Source organism: Eptesicus fuscus, chromosome 14 (assembly GCF_027574615.1).
Source record: "Eptesicus fuscus isolate TK198812 chromosome 14, DD_ASM_mEF_20220401, whole genome shotgun sequence".
Taxonomy (NCBI): Eukaryota; Metazoa; Chordata; class Mammalia; order Chiroptera; family Vespertilionidae; genus Eptesicus; species Eptesicus fuscus.
The window spans coordinates 29293859-29315439 of record NC_072486.1 but is presented as its reverse complement, the minus strand read 5'-3'; the positions used below and the strand labels follow the sequence as shown (position 1 = coordinate 29315439).

General features: G+C 37.9%; 1 protein-coding gene across 2 annotated transcripts in view; it reads left to right on the top strand.

Moving 5' to 3' along the window:
* The window catches only part of CFAP69 (cilia and flagella associated protein 69), a 58845-nt gene extending 41072 nt beyond the window's left edge, over window positions 1–17773 (top strand). Inside the window, exons 15-23 of one of the 2 annotated variants that reach the window (XM_008149272.3) lie at window positions 1418–1536; window positions 2790–2871; window positions 6983–7175; window positions 9510–9647; window positions 10444–10520; window positions 12706–12903; window positions 14809–14895; window positions 16168–16272; window positions 16819–17773. In XM_008149272.3, the coding sequence (XP_008147494.3) occupies window positions 1418–1536; window positions 2790–2871; window positions 6983–7175; window positions 9510–9647; window positions 10444–10520; window positions 12706–12903; window positions 14809–14895; window positions 16168–16272; window positions 16819–16986 (1167 nt within the window). In that variant the 3' untranslated portion in view covers window positions 16987–17773. The remainder of the gene's footprint in view (window positions 1–1417; window positions 1537–2789; window positions 2872–6982; window positions 7176–9509; window positions 9648–10443; window positions 10521–12705; window positions 12904–14808; window positions 14896–16167; window positions 16273–16818) is intronic. The other variant, XM_054726455.1, reaches the window with a different exon arrangement.
* The last annotated feature ends 3808 nt before the right edge of the window (window positions 17774–21581 follow it).

Sequence of the window (21581 nt, the reverse complement as noted above, 5' to 3'; positions counted from 1 at the left end):
TTTATATCTGGTTCCTGTCATCCAGCCATCATATTTCTGAAATAGATCCATGTTATTGCATGATCAGTATTGCTAATTATATTGCTGAATAATATTTGATTATACAAATATACCAAAAATTTGCTTCTCCATTCCCCTATTAAAAAACACTTTGGTTGTTTCCATTTGGGACTATTATATATGAAGCATCAGTGAACATTATTGTACTAGTCTTTTGTGGACATAATGCTTTCATGACTCTTTGGTAAATATATAATAGTGCAGTTGATGGATCATAAAGTAAGTGTATGTTTTTAAGAAACTGGTAAACAGTTTTCCTAAGTGAGTTGTACCAGTATAAATGCTGTTTGGGGTTTGAATCAGGTTCAAATATAAAACTAAAAGTTGGGAAAAGAGCTAATTCCCTTTTATTTTTTTTTAACTCCATAGCAAACTCTGAGTCTCAGAAATTGAAAACTTAAAAAACAAGAGACAGAATTGGAAAGATGAAACTAAAAATATGTATAGCCCGGCTGGTGTGGTTCAGTGGTTGAGCATCGACCTATGAACCAGGCAGTCACAGGCTCGATTCCCGGTCAGGGCACATGCCCAGGTTGCAGGCTCAATCCCCAGTAGGAAGTTTGCAGGAGGCAGCCAAAAAATTATTATCTCTCATAATTGATGTTTCTATCTCTCTCTCCATCTCCCTTCCAGTCTCTGAAATCAATAAAAATACAAAAATAAAAATAAAAAATGTATGAAGGTTTCAATAGAGGGATTTTAGAGAGAGAGAACAGGAACAGCAAATGCATCCTTAGCTCCAAGGTTTGATGCAACATCTCCTTATATTGCTACTCTGTTCCTGTATTTCTGGAAAAATACTCAGTCTTGCTTATTGGGAACTAGAACTGAATAGCAAGGCAATGAGGAAGGTAATTGGTAGGGGATAAATATTAACTGATAATGTCATATAAATTATTAACGTTTTAACTAACATTTATATATTTGTTTCTCTTTTGGGAGTGTTAGAAAATTTTCCATGATAGAATTTTAGACTCTTAAATTACTTGTTGCTATCTAGTATTCATCTGATATGATGATTGACTACATTCTTTATATTGTGAAAGAAAATCATGCGATAGGCCTTATGGTTTATTTTTCTCAAAAAGAGAGAAAGTGAAAAAAACAAAGCATAAAGGAACATTAAGCTGGACTATTGATTGATGCCCACTCTTAAAATGATTAGCTTTACAATAGTTTGTCCTAAATTCCTGAGAACAGGTAAGTACACATTCAGAAACAAAGAAAAAAATAAAAGTACTATTTTCCTAACAATGTTGTATTTATCTGATAGAAAAAGTTTTAGGAGACAGGATGAAATAGGAAAGAAAGGGATTATTTATTTATTTCAAGAAATAATTTTAAATAAATCTCTTAGGAAATTTTTGGAACTGAAGGAGTGGATATAATTCTTCATGTAATAAAAACAGACCCCAAGAAGTTTCAGAGTGGATTAGGCTACACTGTACTTCTTTTTAGTACATTGGACAGCATTTGGTGAGTATTACTGTACCCAAGTTAGATGGAATCACAGTACAAGAAAGTTACCTCTATAGCCATGTGTGCCAATTTTCTTTCCTCAAAATCACACCAGAAAGATAACTCTCTCAATGCCTTTTTTTTTTAATAGTCCCAAAAACACACTTACCAGTGTCCTTTAGAAGGTAATCTTTGTCTGTCACTCAATTGTTGTATCTAAACTTAAATTCTTATTTTTGTGATTTGAACCCATTCCATTTTAGCCTGGTCTGGGAAAACACTAGCATCTATTAGTATTATTCTATCCACTGAGCCAAACTGGTTAGGGCCAGAGTTTTTTTAATAAGCACACATGCAGTATTCTCTAGAATAGATCACATGCCAGATTACAAAAACAAGACTTAATAAATTTAAGAAGACAGAAATCATTCCAAATATATTTTCTGATCACAATGAAATAAAACTAGAAATCAGTAACAAAAGGAAATGAGGAAAACTTATAAATGAATTCAAATTGAACATCAAACTCTTGAAATAATCATTGGATCAAAGACAAAAACAAGAAGGAAATTAGAAAATTTCTCAAGACAAACTAAAATGAACACACAACATACCAAAACTTATGTAGTACAGAAAAAGCAGTACTAAGAGGGAAGTTTACCATGATAAATGCCTACATTAAAAAGAAGAAAGAGCCTGGTCAGTGTGGCTCAGTGGTTGAGCACCAAGTAGTTCAAGGTTTGATTCCTGGTCAGGGCATATGCCTGGGGTTGTGGGCTAGATCCCCAGTAGGGGGTGCGAAGGAGGCAGCCAATCAATGATTCTCTCTCATCATTGATGCTTCCATCTCTCTTTCCCTCTCCCTTCCTCTCTGAAATCAAGAAAAATATACTTTTTAAAAAATTAGATGAGACATACCAACACTGTGAAAGAGATAATAAATGGATAAGTTTTAAAGAAAGAGTTGCTAGAGAAACAATCATACCAGAGGAGACCTTTAAGAATAATTAATATCCATGAAAGCAAAGGAGCATATTGCATCTACAGAAAAGCTAGTAGGCAGTTATGAAAAATAATTGATCTTGGTTTTAAAATAGTTGAAATTAAACTATACTGGCAAAGTCTTTTCAAAGTTACATTTTTAAGTGAAAAAATTACTTGATTTTAGGAAATGAAGAAAAATACTTTGAAAAAATTTTATAGCAATAAATGGACAAATTGAGTTAAACAATAAATCCTTGTTCAGTGAATAACTTCCTTTTTTATTTCAGGTGCTGCATCTTGGCTTGTTATCCCCTAGAGGATTACTTTCTTGAAAAGGAAGGCATTTTTCTCCTTTTGGATTTATTGGCAGTAAGTATGATTATAACAGTTGTAAAACAAAACAAAAAATATATCTTTATTAACCCTTCCCAAACTGAGTACCACAAAACATTATTTTGTAATTAAATGTTCCCCAAAAATATTTAAGTGTTTGTTTTAAGCAAAATCCCTTTTGGAGATTTATAATATTCATTTACATATTAAAGGCTCTGAAAATCACTCCAGTGAAGAAATCAGTTTATTTAGGACAGTGTTCCCAAACCCATGATAACATAGAATTTGTTTTATGTGCTATTTTCCCCAGCAATCTTTAAAGAAACAGTATATGAAGTGCTAGACTATCAAAACCTGTAATTGTTTAATAACTTCTAGCTTCATCTCTTAGTATAAAAAGTTAAGGGCCAATTAGAGAAAGGAGTGAAGATCAGCATTTTTAAAGAACGGTGTATAATGTGTAGGGAATGTGAAGAAGCTAGTGTGTCATGGAGCATTTTACAGAATGAGCAGGAGTGAGCAACCTTCCAGGAAAGAGATTGCCACTTAGCAGCTGTGAAGAATGGCAAGGACCCTCATTTATCCTCAAAGTAACCCCCCACTGGCCTCAGTTATGAGTGAATTTATAGTCAAGATGATGTGAGGGGGAAAAGTATGATTTTTGTTTTAATAAAACTTTGGGAGATATCCTCACAGAGTTTTAGCTATCTCACTGTTGATTGCCACCATGCCTGATTTTATTAACAGAAAAACAAACTATTTTGATTTAGCAAAGATGTTAACATTATTTGTGTTCTTTCATCTCTCTGAAAGAAAAAGAGTTGAATGTAAATTGTAATTGAAAAGTATTTTTTGTCCAGCTGGTGTGGCTCAGTGGTTGAATGTTGACCCATGAACCAAGAGGTCATAGTTCAATTCCCAGTTATGGCACATGCCAGGGTTATGGGCTGGATCCTCAGTAGGGGGCATGCAGGAGGCAAATCAAATAAATGATTCTCTCTCATCATTGATGTTTCTCTCTCTCCCTCTCCCTTCCTCAAATCAATTTTATTTTTTTAAATCAATTTTAAATATGTGTGTATATATACATATATGTACACACACACACACACAGACACACACACACACACACATAATAGTGACCCAGTGCACAAAATTCATGCACTTAAAAGGGAATTAGAGGAAATATTTTAATATTGCTATTTGCCCTTTCTCTATAATAGAAGTGTTAGAGATGAAAGAAAATTAGTAAAATGTATATGAAAACCTTCCTCCCGTCAGAGTCCGGGGCACACCATGGGAACCAGAGTCAAGTCCCCGCCCACCCACGTGCGCCTTGAAATCGCGTAAGATCCAGACCCGGCTGGCCCCACCCCCGTCAAGCCCTGCCAGGTTGGGGGCACAGCCTCAGTTCCCCCGGCCTGGTGCTGGAGCAGGGGGCTCAACCTGAGGTCCTCTGGACCGGGCCAGGGGGCTCAGCCTAAGGTCCCCCATCAAGCCCCACCAGGTGGGGGCGGGGGGGCACAGCCTCAGGTCCCTGCTGATTGCTCATTAAGGCTTGTTATGGGAACTCAGCCTCCACTGTGGGTGCAGCCATCTTGTGTTATGGGATCCCCACCTCTGCTGTGGGCACAGCCATCTTGTGTTACGGAATCCCTGCCTCCGCTGTGGGCGCAGCAGCTTGTTATGGTGTGATGGTCAATTTGCATATTTCCTCTTTATTAGATAGGATATATATTAAAAACTCAACTAGGAAAAATGATAAATAAAAGAAAATTAGCCCTGGCTGGTTTGGCTTGTTTGTTGGAGTGTTGGCCTGCAGATAAAAGGGTTATAGGTTCAATTCCCAGTCAAGGGCACATACCTTGGTTGCAGGTTCTCCAGTCCTAATGGGGGAGTGTTGAAGGGGATGGGGGAGGAGGGGGCAACCAATCGATGTGTCTCTCTCACATTGATGTTTCTCTCCCTTTCTCTACCCATCCTCCCTCCCTTTCATTTTTTCTAAAAATCAATGGAAAAAATATCCTTGGGTGAGGGTTAAAAAAAAATAATAAAAGAAAGAAAATTAGTTGACACTAGAGATAAGAGAGCAAATTCATTAGCTATAAAACATTACAAACAAAAATAAATAATAATTATTAAAATAACCACCTTGATAAACAGGAATGAATCATAACCAGAAACCCTTAAGATGTTCAGAAAATTGAACATATAGAGAAGAATATCTATATATATAAAAGCCTAAGCATCCGAAGAACAGAATGACCAAACAGTCACTGTGACACGCACTGAGCACCAGGGGGCAGATGCTCAATGCAGGAGCTGCCCCCTGGTGATCACTGTGCTCCCACAGCCAACCTCCCGCAGCCCCTCCCCCTTGCCAGCCAACCTCCAGCGGCCCCAGGCCTAGGAATCCCACCCGTGCATGAATTCATGCACTGGGCCTCTAGTATGTGTATAATGCAGTCCTAAACAATGTACCATTTACCACATTGCTCTGAATACAGTTCAAGTATGCTCAGAGGCACGTGGTGCTGTGTCAGGGGATTCTCAACCTCCCAAAATTAATTTGGCTCATCTCCCTGGAATCTTGTTTTTTCCTAAAGATTTGGAAGTGAGGAGTTATATTAAATATGTATCCATAGATTAAATACTTAAGTTTTATATTAATATTTAAAATTATATGTAAGACTTCAAAGACATTTCTCACTTGTGTTCACTCTCCTTTGCCGTTAGGGTTTCTTTGATGGAAAGGTACAAAGGCCGGTAGGAGAGGTCATATAGTACAGTGACTGTGAGCATAGGCTGGAAGCCAATACTTGTTGGCTGCGTAACTTGGATAAGTCACTTAACATCTCTGATAACAACTTCCTCAAAACAGAGATAACAGCAGTACTTACATTATGCACTGTTGGGAGGAGGATGAGTGATATGTGTACGCAGGCATTACACGTGCACATGCATATGTATATACACTTTATATTCATATATACACACAGTGTTATTATAACATTAGTTAGATGTTTCTGAAACTGTGCACATGTTTTCCATTATTATGAATATAATTACTCATTTGTGCTTAATGTGGTACTTAATGTAGTTTGAACCAGTCAAGTTAAATTACAACTACAAACATTTTTAATGAAGTTTTTATATTAACCTCAGCCCTTCTCCTAAAAGCGAAGTACAGAAATAAAAAATTCATTGTATTGAGAGTTCTGCTTAATGTAATCAGCTAAAATATTTATTCAGTGTGTAATAATAATTGCTAGTACTGGTTAAATATTATTGAGAGTTTACTATGTGACAGGCAGTCTCATATGACTTATCATAATAACTCTCTAAAGTAGTTAAATGTTATTATCCTTCATGTAATAGAAGAGGAAATGATTACTATAATTGGAACAACAGGTTACGTTTCCTTTGCTAGTCTATCAGCGGCACACTATAAGAGTTCATCAGTAAAATATATTTCACACGGAAACGATCACTGTGTGGAGGCCATTGCTGTGGATCACTTTTCTCTGCCTACATTTTGCTTTGCTGCAAACTAGTTCTCACAAAACAAAGGAAATATGCTTGATAATTTTCCTTAAATTCTTTACTCTTTTATGGATGCTGATGTTCAAAATACAAAATTACACCTCATTTTGAATTATTTTCATATGTGACTACCACTTGCAATTATCATCACTCCTTTTCTTAGTAACAATGAGGTTATAGCTGTTATGAGTCTTTACATACCTTAAAGCATGTAAGTTGGAAAGATCCTATTGTTCCAGTGACTTATATACAGCACCGTTGACCTGGCTCCACCTAAAATAAACATCTTTACTTATTTTTGCGCTCTCCCTTTTTCCTCGTCAATCAGTCAGTTTCATTTTAGGTCATGATGTATGTTTGTAACAACATTAGAATTACATTTAATCTTTTTCTTCTTTTTAATTCCTAATGTTTAAAAATGTATTCATTACAATTGGCTTCTGTTTTAACAGGAAATTAGCACAGATCATACTTAAGTAGAGTTTCAATTCCATAAGGCAATCAATTAGAAGAAGCACTGATTAATACAAATGTTTCTCCTTTTTTAAGGTAATAGTTTTTAATATTTATTGCAACTTTTTCTTTTTCTGTTCCCTTGCAAAAGTTGGACCAAAAAAAATTCTGTAGCCTAATACTTGCAATAATGGTTGAATTTTGTGATAATCCCAAAACCCCGGTTCACGTCAATGCTTGGCGAGGGAAGAAGGATCAAACAGCTGCCAGCCTTTTGATTAAATTGTGGAGAATGGAAGAAAGAGAACTAGGAGTACTACGTGATAAACGCGGGATGATTGTTGGTGAGTGTATTTATAATCGTTAATACAAGCAACTAGATTCATTTTTTAAATATCTTATAAAAATTAGGAAAGTAATAGACACAGCTAACAATATGGTAGTTACCAGAGGGAAGAGGGGTCAGGGAAGATAAAGAGAATAAAGGGGGTCAAATACATGGTGACAGAAGGAGACTAGACTTTGGGTGGTGAGCACACCACGCAAGATGCAAATGATGTTAAATTATAGAATTGTAAACTTGAAGCTTATATAATGCTATTAGTTACTTATATAATGTTATTAACTTATGTAATGTTAGCCCAGTAAATTTAATTTTAAAAAAAGAAAAAATAAGATACTAGGAACGTATTAAGACTTTCATCCCTTTGTTTAAAGTTCTTTTCACAGGTGTTTGCACATTTTGCCGTAATAAATTCTGAATGATTTTATAAGTATAGTAATAGTAGATTTATATTTTTATAGAAAATTTTCAGGAAATGCTATTTTATAATCTACTTTAACTTGAAAAAAATTAACTACTTCCTAAAGAAGTTTCTTTGGGTTACCTGCTTTTACAAATAGGTTCAGTAATATTTCATTTACCAATAAAAAGTGGGATGTAAATAGAGTGCTCAAAAACAATTTTTATAGTATTTTGTAATTGTTGTTGCTTCATATTTATATAATTTACTTTTTTGTGAAGAAACTTACTATTTTAAATAAAAATAAATGAAAAGTTTCATAAATTTTAGTTACTAGATCCTAAGTCAATGAAGTTTACAGTATTAGAATTTATAGTTCATTTATCTATTCTACAATGCTATATTACATTTTCTAAATCTCTGAATATTCTTATTAAGATTTCATCTAAACTGTTAGTATTATTTATTTTTAAATGAAAATACTTGTGTGTTTTTTTGTTAATCCTCACCTGAGGATATATATATATACACATATACACATATATACATATATGTGTGTGTGTGTGTGTGTGTGTGTGTGTACACACACACATATATTAGAGAGAGAGAATGGAAGGAGGGGGAGAGACAGAGAGAGAAAAACATCAATGTGAGAGACACATCAATTACCAATGAACCCTGCAACTGAGGTCCGTGCCCTTTACTGGAATTGAACCCGGTACCCTTCAGTCCAGGGGCTGATGCTCTATCCACTGAGCCAAACCTGCTAGGGCTCTCTTTAACTTCTGATGATTTCTATCTTCAATCTGATTTTATTATTTTTGAGTTTTAATCTATAATATCATAAAATAGTTGTATATCATAATACATATATAGAAACCAAAAGCAAAGGAGATTACATCATTGTTAAATTGACATTGTTCAAAATCTGGATTTCAAAATTAGAAAAATTACATAAGTTTCACTTTTTATTGTTTTATTTTTTATTTAAAAATATATATATTTTATTGATTTTTTTACAGAGAGGAAGGGAGAGGGATAGAGAGTTAGAAACATCGATGAGAGAGAAGCATTGATCAGCTGCCGCCTGCACACTCCCTACTGGATATGTGCCCGCAACCAAGGTACATGCCCTTGACCAGAATCGAACCTGGTACCCTTGAGTCCGCAGGTCGATGCTCTATCCACTGAGCCAAACCAGATAGGGCATCACTTTTTATTTTTTGAATCTTCACCCGAGGATATGTTTTTTATTGATTTTTAGAGAGAAAGGAAGGGAGAGAAACATCGATGTGAGAGAGAAACATCAATTGGTTGCCTCTTGTACATGCCCCAATTGGGGATCAAACCTGCAACCTAGGAATGTGCTCTGACCAGGAATTGAATTTGCAACCTTTTGGTGTACAGGATGATGCTCCAGACAGCTGAGCCACCTGGCCAGGGCAAGAATTTCACTTTTAAAAAGCAATTTTGTGAAATGTTTATATCTTACGTAAATAATAAAAATGAAAGTTATAAGTTTTGCCACAGAATGGGGAAGAAATCACTGATTACTGATGCTTTCAAAAGAGTAACCATGCCCAGTCAGTGTAGCTCAGTGGTTGAGCATCAATCTGTGAACCATACTGTTTGATTCCAGGTCCTGGCACGTGCCTGGGTTGTAGGCTCGATCCCCAGTGTGGGGCATGCAGGAGGCAGTGGATCAATGGTTCTCTCATCGTTGATGCTTCTATCTCTCTCTACCTCTCCCTTCCTCTCTGAAATCAATAAAAATATATATGTTTTTTAAAAAAGAGTAACCATGTAAAAGCACTATTTTACTGTGTTATAATGTTTTTAAACATTTTATGATGTCTGGACTAAAATCTCAAAATTAAGTATTAATTTACTACTGTTTTTATCTGTCCCCTCTATGTTTTCACATCTATTGATTAGATACAAGGAAACCTCTATTTACTAGTTTTCAAGCAGAGCAAAAAATCATGCCAATGCCTGCTAACTGCCCGACTATTGCAGTTATGGATGTTGCAGAAAACATTAGAGCAAAAATTTATGCTGTGTTGGGCAAACTAGGTAAGAAGCTACTCGTCAGATTCATAAGAGCCTTTCTGTTTTGCTAAGTTTGTATATTGCTTTTGCTTTGGAGCCCATTTTTCAAACATGATGAACAAAAGTTCCTTTATACAGATAAATGCATGTTCCATTGTTTTCCCAATGTCCAGGCTACACCCTGATCAATCAAATTAAAGGCATTTAGTCTAGATCAGTGGTCGGCAAACTGCGGCTCGCGAGCCACATGCGGCTCTTTGGCCCCTTGAGTGTTCTAATGCCACTTCTTCAAAATAGACTTGCCCAGGCCGAAATTCGACTTCTGCACATGGGCCACGAAGTTTCAATCGCACTGTACATGTGCACCCGCACTTGGCATTTTGTGGAAGAGCCACACTCAAGGGGCCAAAGAGCCACATGTGGCTTGAGAGCTGCAGTTTGCTGACCACTAGTCTAGATAACTAGGATAAACACAAGAATTCTGAATCACCTGAGGGTTTGTTTTTTTAAAACCCTGCTTCTGTCTAAGGAAAAAGTCCTCACTCCTTGGGTTCTGAAAGGAAATTACCATAGTCTGACCAAAGCACAGAAACTATTCCTCTTTAATGACTACATAAGGGTGGCCTGGCAATAAGAAGTCAGAAGCTCACAGAAGTAACTTTTTCATAAGTCAAGATGAACTCAAAAGTTACTGTTTGCATTGTTTTAATTGTGTGTGTGTGTGTGTGTGTGTGTGTGTGTGTGTGTGTGTGTGTGTGTGTGTGTGTGTTGGGATCACATGCTCTGTTAAAGTAATTCTCTCTATATAAACTTCGTTTAGATTTTGAAAATTTACCTGGCCTATCTACTGAAGATTTTGTGACCCTTTGTATCATACATAGATATCTTGATTTTAAAGTGAGTACCTTCTTAACCTTATTATTAAAACGTCAATTGGGAAATAAAATATCTGTTCGTAATTGTGAGCAGTCACCCAAACTGTGCAGTTTTCATTTTCCATTTTGCATCTGATACTATTCAAAAAACATAACAAAAATTGATTCTGTATTTTCTGTGGGATAAGATTTCATCCACTATCCTATATAATAAAAAGCTAGCAGGCAAATTGTCCCCTCGGGTGTTCGATCTACCGGGAATTCGACCGCCCGCTATGACGTACATGCACTGACCACCAGGGGATGGTGTGGAACAAAGGAAGGCCCTGGCGGGCATCTGGCAGCCAGGGGAAGGAAGGCCCTGGCCAGCAGCCGGAAGGCCCCAATTGGCCCTGATCACCGGCCAGGCCTGGGGACCCTACTGGTGCCTGAATTTTGTGCACCGGGCCTCTAGTGAGTTTATAAAAGAAGATGGTTGTTACTGAGATAGAGCTATTCAGAAGCCTAATAGAATGTGTAAAATATAATTTCTTCTCTTTATAGATCATTAGGAGCTAGAGTTAAATGAGTTATTGCTTATTAAAATAAATTATTAATACTTATTAAAGTATTCTTTATCATTACTTTATGTGATATCAAATTTCAGTTCAAGGATAGTAGGTTGCTTACCTTGCTGGTTATATTTTTGGTAAGTAAATGCTTTTGAAGTTTCAGGGGAGTCTTTTCAAGTAAACATTTCTTCTACTAATACTAGTATTCTGTGTTTGAATGTCATAAATGAATAAACCTCTATTTTCAAATGAAAAGGTGATTGAATTTTATCTCTATCCTGGATACATAAATTTTTCTTTAAATTTAAACGTACTCAAGCGCATTAATTTCCAACAACCCCAGAATATGCAATGGAACTCTCAGTTTGATAGAAACATAAGAGTTAAGAACTTGAGATTCAGTTCCACTTTAGCAAGAAGGCGAGGGCCAGGGCCCTGTTTCTTAGGGTAGCTAGGTTCTAGGGTCCCAGGAATTCCATGGTCATTTACCTGTAAGTTCAGCATGATTCATCCTTCAGTATAAAGCTTTAGGAAGGAGAACATCAGTAGTTCAAGAGGATGAGACTAAAGCAGCAGTTTCTGCAGCTGTGAAAAGAGTGAGTATAACCAGAGGGCAGGGATGATGGCAATGAACTAGACCTAGGTAATGGAGCCTCATCCATGAATACCGTATGCTTGAAAAACATTTGATAATTATTTCTGAACTAGAGGCCCAGCATGTGATTGAAATCGTGCGAGGAGGCACCCTGTGGGGGGGCAGGGACCCATACCGGACTCGCGCAGTGCCAGCCGCCCTGGGAGTCAGGCCGGACCAGAGCCCCGGGGGACCCACGCCTGACTCCTGACTCGAAGCGTCTCCCGGCCCTCCTGCCTGTGTCTGCTCCAGGGCCGCCTGAGCCGCCGCACCGGCTCAGGCAGGCCCCCCGTTTCTGTCTCCATCTCCGCACTGGGTCTCACATGCGTGGGCAAACTCCTCACATGCGTGGGCAAACTCCTCCTGTCTGGTCGTGACCCGTTACTGCATCCTGGCCTAACTTGCATATTGTCTCTTTATATATATTACTAGAGGCCCAGTGCATGATTGAATCATGCACGTGTAGGGTACCCTACACGCTTTCGCTTTCGATCACAGGGGAGCTGGGTGCCTGTCCGCTGGTACACCAGGCGCCGGAGGCTTCTGAAAGGCCTGGTGCCTGAGCGGACAGGCACTCAGCTCCCCCGCTTTTGATGGTCCACGCGGCAGGACATCAGCTCGCTGCCCCAGAGGCCCCTTCTGTGCTGCAGCACAGCCATGGCGCAGACGCTGAGCTCGTGCTGCTGCTGGCGACGCAGCTCAGCGTCCCACCGGCCCAATCAGCTACCCCGGCCACCCCGAGTCCCACCCCCCCCCCCGTGCCTCCTGGCCAATCGTGGGCATAGCGAAGGTACGGTCAATTTGCATATTTGTCTATTATTAGGTAGGATAGATACTCAAATGTAACTGGTGCTCCAAATCATTTCCAGTGCACTTAACTCATGCCTAAGGTGTAAGTTAGGAAAAGCTGGTTCAGTATGTGTTAACTTTGGAACAGCGATCAAAATAAAGTATTACCTAAAATTGTATGTTTTATTTTTTGTTAATTTGACTTTTTTTAAACTTAAACTTTGTTATAACAGATTGGAGAAATATGGAATGAAATTTATGAAGAAATAAAATTAGAAAAGTTAAAACCAGTCACTACAGATAGACGTGTTTTGCAAGCTATTATAACAGCTTCAGAAAATGTTGGAAAGATGGTTGCTTCCCTGCAATGTGAGATGTTTGAAATCCAAGCACGCCAGGATGTGCAAGATGAACAAAAAGTATATGCAAAAGTAAGCCACAGATACCATTGAGGCACAAGATAATTTCATTGTATAAACTAGCTGAAGTCCTCCAAGGATATATTTGCCTTACTTGTGAATGTTTCAGTACTTAAAGTTATTTGTAGTTTTCTCTCATTGTTACTTTCACTGTGTTTGTACAGTTTTTAAAAGACACCATGGAGCTAAGAGCTTAAGATATTCAATTCCTATACTCAATGCTATCTTAGGCATTATAATTTGATTTCTATAGGCTTGCCTTTCAAAAGGTAAAGACACTTCTCTGTTTTGAAATGTCAAACAGAATTCCAAGAATTGTTGGCTACTTGAGTGTATACATTTAGCAAATTCTGACAACAGTGTATCTTTGTGACTACAAATATAGCCTCACTGAGAACATGGGCCCTCACCCCTCACTCTGTGATAAGCCCTTACTGGTGTGCCAGCCGCAGGCATATCTCCCTTCAGTGCCTAAGCACTCTGAGCGTTGTGTGAGTCCAGAGATAGGCGGGTCTCTGACTTCACCTAATCAGAAAAATATGAGCCATTCTCCTAAAGCTTTACACAGGTGGGAAACGGACACATCAGAAGCTTTTGAGCAAAGAGGTTAAGTGGCTGTTTAAATTAACTTGTCCACAGAACGCAAAAATGATGTAGATGTCCACTTTACACCTGGCCATCCTGTATGACTACCATTAAATATTTAAAGCCCTCTAAGGTGATTTTCAGAGTGTTTTCTATTGCCTGCTCCCTTCACATAAACTACTCACATTTATAGCTTCAACCTAGTGGAACTCTGCGTCCACCTATGAATTCTGCTGTTTGAGACACCTCCTTGCTTGAAAATTTTGTTGGTTAAAAATTTTTATTGTGTGGATGCTGCCATGTTACCCTGTTTATTCGCTCATAAGTGGGGTCGCCCTATTGGAAGATCTGCTGCCTCATTAGTTCTGTGGAGTGACAGAATGTCTGCTCTGTAGACTAGCTATGGTTGATGCGTTGGTTATTGTTGATTTGTTCTCATGGCTCTGACCCCACTTATATTTTTTTAGCAGTTATTTAATTAAATACCCTTAGGTTCATGATTGAAACTTAGTGTATTTTACACCAAGCAGGGGCACATGTCCTCTGACTGTATAGTTAGTGGGTGGCATGTTGAGGACAGTTTTCCCAGTTTGTGAGCAGTCACCTCCCTAGGCTGCATCACCACAGCTCAGCACTCTCACGGAATTGCTTGTCTTGCTGCAGGTGAAGATTAGAGCTAATATTTACAATATAATCTTTGATGAACTATTATCAGTGGCAGCAGGAACCTTTTTCTCCTGTGAACTGGTTGTTGGGTCATTCATATATTTTGTTCTGGATTATTATCCACATTCACAAGTGATAATCATGTAAAACAATCAATCTTGCTGTGAATTGATGGTGGTGGTTTTTTTTTTTAAAGAGTAGTTTATTGATTTTTAGAGAGAGAGGAAGGGAGAAGAGAGAAACATCTATCTGAAAGTGTACCATCGATCAGATGCCTCCTGTCTGATCCCTTCTGGATCCAGCCTGCAACCCAAGCGCATGCCCTGACTGGGAACCGAAGCAGCAACCTCGCAGGACGATGCCCAACCAACTGAGCCACACTGGCCAGGGCAATTGTTGTTATTTTTATATTTTGTATGTTTATAACAAGACTTATACTACATTTTGGAGAAAGCAGTTCAAACCCTAGACACAATGAAAGAAGGATTTTTTTTTCATTTTAAGACTTTTATTTTTAAGTTGTTAACTTCATGATTAATCCTTTTGCTAGTTAAACTTTAAAATTTACCTTGGCAAAAACTAGGTGTTCCTTCAAAAGAAGGGATTTCAATCCCTTTGGTATTCTTTCATAGAAACTGGAACTCTTAACTATCTTTCTCATTTCAGATACAAGCCACACATAAGCAAAGAGAACTGGCTAATAAATCATGGGTAAACTTCTTGGCTAGAACATCAAATGCTAAAACTTTAAAGGTAGGACTTTTTAAATATTATGATATCCACAACAAATAGCTAACTCTGACACCGTTTCCAGGAGTAAATATTCATTCGCCTTTTTCTGTTAATCTTGTAGAATACTAACACTAGTAGATCCTCATATGCAATTTAGGATGATCACTGAAACTGAATTTTCACAATTACAGAGATGCCACTCCGAGTTTTATTTGACTTAGCAGTGGGAAGCAAGGGTGGTGTTTCCGGCTTACATAAAAGAGATGATGGTTAGCCAGGAATGAGCTTCTGCTTTCCCTTCTGAGCCTTCTTATTCATTGATCTGTTCTGCAAGAAGCAGAGTGAAGAACAGAAAAAATCATTGTCCATATTTTTCTCTCCCCCAAGGATGTTTCCCCTCCGTGACCACCAAAAGAAACATAATATTAAAGGTTAAATGAGAATTTGAGATAAACACCAATTTGGAATCTGCTTCAACTATAAGCTAAAAATTAAAACATTTATAATGCTATTATTCACTTGAAATATATGAGAAGCACCATGGACTTCCAAAATCTTATTAACTTTATTCGTATTTTCCATTAACACTTTGAAAAGACTGTTATGTAATGTTATAAATCTTCCTCTAGATATGCAATTGTTACATGTTATGTTAATCCACGAAAATAGTGGAACCATATTAAGGTAGCAAGAGCAAAGCGAAGAACACACTTACTCAATGTACCATGTCTCCCCCTTTTCACTGAAAGTTCTTCCCAACTTTACTTATAAAATATGCTGGTAATGAAAATCAGCCTCTTCCGAACAGACCATTGGTTACCTCAAATTTCACCTGTTCTAGTGCCTCAAATATTGAGCTTGAATGTAACCACAACAAATTATATAACTGATATTATTCTAAATGCTTGAAACATTTAAGTACTAAATTAATATTTAATTTATGCAAAATACTTTGAAAACACACATCACCTGATGTAAATTCAGTAATTTATTCAATTATGCATTAAAAATTGAGCCTGATTTCTCTAGGACCTGCTTTACTTCTTGGTATATGACCAGTATTTTTGGAAATCTCTGTAATGTTTTTAGGTTACCAGTGTATTCTGCAATGTACAAATGATACAACTTGCTAATAACTATCTTAGTAGCCTAAATGATTAGCAGATTCCAGTGCTAACTAATAAAACAGAAGCAGCCAGGCATAATTAAATATAATCTGTATGCTTCATTGTAAAGATCATAGTTAATGCTTTAATAGTAAGGTTATTTTCTTTCTAATTTAAAAATCTTCAGAAAGCAAAAAAACTTCAGGAAAAAGCTATCGAATCCACTAGATATGGTGAACGACCACCAAATGCAATATTTCACCAGACAGATATTAAAGGCCTTAACACAACGGTAAGATTTTTTTTCTCCGTTACTTTTCTTAGTAGATATCTAATTTAGTTCCCACAGTGTTATTTCCATGAGATTTGTTTCATATTTTTTCTTTTTGCTGTTCAACTTTCATATGGTGAAGGCATGTTTGTCTTTAAGGTACCTCCACTCTCACCCAGGGCTGGTTTAGACTAGACCCAGCCCTCCAGGATTCCCACGGAACTGCTGCAAGCACTGGTCAGATGATAGCTCTCCATCTCTTTGTCAGAAAATGTGCAGTGCCTCCTTTGCCTGGCAAATAGATTCATGCCATAACCCAGTGTTCCTGATGTCCTCTTCTAGACATAAGTTGGCCCTGATTGCAAAGCTAATAAGCAGTAGAAATAGAATTCATGCCCATTTGCCTGGCTCTGAAGCCCTTATCTCTCCAATAGGTCATGCTGCCTCCCAGTTACTTTTATGTCTGTTTTGTGTTGTTTCCCAAATAAGCTAAAGGATGAATGAGTGTTTCTCCTACTGAAATATTTTCTAAATGGACTCTTAGCTATTTACCTTTTGCTTTTGTAGGTGCTCTCTGGACGGGTAGTAGCAGTGGAGAGCACTCCTGCCCGATTGGTGGGAGGACCTCTGGCTGATACTGATATTGCTCTTAAAAAACTTCCTGTTCGAGGAGGAGCCTTACAGAGGGTGAAAGCAGTAAAACCTGCGGATGATCCAAAGAATGTTCCTACATAAAATGCTCTATAGACTTTTTGAGATAAATTCTGCATGTAATTTTTAGTTAAATATGTCTTTATATACAAATGTAAAACAAATATTTTAGAAGAAATATTTTAGTAAAATACTATAAAAAAAACAGGCACATAGAATTTATTTTTATTGAAAATATCAACACATAGCATCAGAAGGGTGGTCAACAATTTTTTTGGAAAGATTACTAATTCTTTCAACTGAATTTGTGAAACATTATATCAGTTAAGACTCTTTTGGTTGCATATGAACTATTCCACCTGATTTAAGTCCCCAAATAAGGGGGGGGGGGGGAAACATGGATAGACTCTGTAGCTATCAAAATTAGGAATCATTAAGACTACTGGCATTGTTGGATCTAAGGACCGAAACTCTGGGGGTAGGATCTTCTCCTTCTCTAGCAGCTCCTGGATTATGTTCTCTCAGTTCATGTCCAGTATAGAAAAGTGCATGCCTGTCTCTCAACAGTCCTGCAACTGCCTCTGCATCTTGGGGCCCCTGACTGGCTGCCTGCCCATTCCTGAGCCATTCACCATGACTTTGGCCAGATCTGAGTCTGCCTACTCCGAGAGCCAGAAGTCTGCCAGCCTCACCCAAAGCAAATGGATGGAGTGGAGTAGGAACTCAGGATATTACTATCATGAGTATATATAAATACCAGGCACAAAAACATTAGCAACAAATATGTTGGTCAAAGTAAAATAAGTTATCTCTGTTATAAAAAGCAAATGTTAGTCATGAGGTAAACAATAAAAATAAAGAAACAGATGGTTTTCTTTTCATATATAAACATGCAAAGCAAACTCTATGCTACTTCTCTTCTTTAGTGGGGAAGGGGGAAGGGGAGGGGGAAAGTGTTTTCTTTCCTTTGTGGTGGAGGTATCTTGCCCAAGAATAGGAGGTAGATGCCTTAATGCTGAATGTAGAGTAGTATGTGTGTCTGTGTGCCATTATGAGGTTTCCATAGCCTATCTCCATTCTCATCAAACCCCATTCCACCCAGGAAACCACAAAGTTGAGTTTATGACCAGGGCTGGGAGATAAAATAACCCGTTTTCTTAGACAGGAAGACATACTGGAATTTGTCTAGATTCTAGGCCCATAGGGTACACTCAGCTCTTCATGGGGGCGGGGGCCCTCATTTGTAGTGTTTGCCAATTTGCACTCCACTATGACCAATTCCAAGCTACCAGCATGATGCTACTAAATTCAGAGTTGGGAAGACATGCATAGAATCTACGTTCATTGTCAGATAAGAAATAATCACCCATTAGGCTCCAACACCCCACTAGGCCCATAACAGTGATAGGCTTCCTCTAAAATGATGAGGCATAAATGCTATTATATGAATAAAGCATGTGTAGAACTAGAATCAGTACCTCTTGATTGAATATCATTTTTGTCTGTAATATGACTTGATAGCCAGATTGATTAGGACTGACTATAACCCAAATACTCAGGGACATCTGCCATGTACACTGAGTGGCCAGATTATTATGATCTCTGAACGCATAATAATCTGGCCATTCAGTGTGTGTGTGTGTGTGTGTGTGTGTGTATTGAAGGCCTGGTACATGAATTCATGCATGGGTGGGGTCCGGCCAGCCTGGCCAGGGGGAGGGGACATGGGTGGTTGGCCGGCCTGCCTGCTGGTCGAACTCCTGGTCAAGGGGGCAATTTGCGTATTAGCCTTTTATTATATGGGATATACACTGAGTGGCCAGATTATTATGCATTCAGAGATCATAATAATCTGGCCACTCAGTGTATGTCTTACCTATCAAGAAGAGAAGAGGTAAAATAGGGCAGGTGATTACCTAGTATCCATTTAGCAGGTGAATAAATGTAGGTGGGTGGGGGGTAGGAATGTTGCTTAATCCTGACACTTGGACTTAATCCTGACACATAGACAGACTGCACCCAAGTTTGCCTATTACAATTCCAGCCACCCTCAGTGAGTGAGTGAATCAGTCTGTCTGTCTCACAAAGTCACTGACTCTGTAAGTCTCTGTCTCTCTTCACATCCTGTGCTCCCACACCACTCCCAAGTCCTAGGCATGTACTGCCTCGCCTAGGCAGCCTAACTAAAAGGTGGGCAGTATATTTCCTTCCATGAGTCAGTTGAGACAAGGATTCAAGTGCTCAAACTGAAACCTTAGCAAACTAAGTGGGGGAGAAAAGTCAAAAGATTAAAATGGATGGAGTTTAGTGAGCACCGATGAAAGTGGCTTCAACACCCTTCAGTAATGAGATTTTTACCATATGAGGGAGCTCATTCCATGGTTAAACTCTGTTAGCCAGTGACTGCCTATATTGGGTGAAAACCAGTGAATAATTAGGCAAATAACTTTTGTTCATCTGGTACATTTTATATCACAGGACAAAACTAAAGAACCTAAGTCTTTTCAGGTAAATTATCCAGTTTCTTTAATCATTCTTATTTAATCCTTCCAGACTTTATGTATCTGGCCAGCCCCTTCCGAAGTGCTACAATTTGTTATTCCTCTGTACTGTGACTGGGCTTCTAGTACGTAAGTAAGCAAATAAATAAATAAAATTATGTTGTCTTGCTGTATAGCATTGAATTTTTGGCTTCAAGCATTTGCCCATGGGTTATAAAAGAGAATTGTTTTCTAAGAAAAACCATGACCTTGTGCCTCTACCTTCAGAATATGAATTAGGCATCTTCTTGGATATCTGTCTGGTCATTTTTATAAGAGAACGTTAGCCCTCCCCTCCAACCAGTTGATTTTCTTAGCTTAAGGATCCACCTTTCTTAAGAAAAAATATTTTTAATCTAGGAATTTATTAGACTTATGACTTCATATTCTTTGCAACCAGTTATATAAAACTCAGTTTATGAAATAATATTTGTAAAAGATACCTGAAAGCTATGCAGTCCATTCATTCTTTAATATTAGTGGTTCTTAACCTGGGGTTTATGGGCATACACACACATGTACACTGAAATTATACACAAAATGATGAGTGTGTGTATATACAACATCAGGTAAAGGGTCTATGGCTTTATCAGATTTTCAGAGTGGTCCATGACTCGAAGAATGTCAGTTCCCCTCACTTACTTCAAAGTTTATTCTTTGATCAAGTCAAACCATCAGAGAGCTGCATACTTGTTCAGTATTATTTTTGCTGCTTTTAACGTTGCTTATATTTATTGCACTTGGGTGTGCCGGCATCAGCCTGCATTAAGGGGAATCTTTCATTGTCATGATATTTGAAAGCAGTGCTGTACACTGGCAGCCATTATGAAACCCTATGGGACAGATTTCTATTGGCTCAGTGACCTAGGAAAAGCTGGGCTTCTCACAAACATATTGCTTGGTTTTTCTTATCAGCATTGTGAATCTTGAAACAGCTCTTGATCCCTCTTCACTTAGAAAAGTAGAAAACTCAGGCCACATTTACAGCTACCCTTTATCAAAGGTATAGGGTTTTTATGTTGTGGTGTTTTTGTGTGTGTGTGTGTGTTTTGTGCATACACTCATTCTTTTTGTTTTTCTATTTTTTTATTAAGGTATTGTATGTGTACATATCTTACCATTGGCCCCACTCCCATACATGCCCTCACCCCCTAGTGTTTTGTGTCCATTGGTTATGCTAATATGCATGCATACAAGTTCTTCAGTTGATCTCTTATCTCCCCCACCTCTCCCTAACCTTCCCGCTATAATTTGACCTTCTGTTTGATGCTTTACTGTCTCTGTATCTATCTTTTTGTTCATCAGATTATAATGTTCTCTGTTATCCACAAATGAGTGAGATCATGTGGTATTTTTCTTTCATTGACTGGCTTATTTCACTTAGCATAATGTTCTCCAATTTCATCCAGGTTGCTGCAAATGGTAAGAACTCCTTCTTTTTTATGGCAGCATAGTATTCCATTGTGTAGATGTAGCATAGTTTTCTGATCCAGTCATCTGCTGACGGGCACCTAGGCTGTTTCCAAATCTTAGATATGGTGAATTGTGCTGCTATGAACATAGGGGTGCATATATCCTTTCTGATTGGTGTTTCTAGTTTCTTAGGATATATCCCTAGGAGTGGGATTACTGGGTCAAATGGGAGTTCCATTTTCAGTTTTTTGAGGAAACTCCATACTGTTCTCCACAGTGGCTACACCAGTCTGCATTCCCACCAGCAGTGCAGGAGGGTTCCTTTTTCTCTGCATCCTCGTCAACACTTGTCGTTTGTTGATTTGTTGATGATAGCCATTCTGACAGGTGTGAGATGGTTCCGCATTGTCATTTTGAAAAGGTATAGGTTTTTATGACATACATTTTAATGTGTTGATCTAAACTAAAACTGCATATTATTAGTTTCCTGTCTTCATTACCCATCATCCCAATTTCCTCATCTACTTCATGTTGCCCTACTATTTGGTATATTTCTTTAAAGCTTCAGATAATTTTTGGAATAAGATGTGAGATATAAATAGGAAATATAAAAAATGACTGAGCTAACACCTAAAGACCCAAATCCCATCAATCTGCACTTTACTAAAATAAAGTTTCTTACTGCCTTTCTGTTTGTTATTCCTTTGTATTTTATTTTTTTAAATC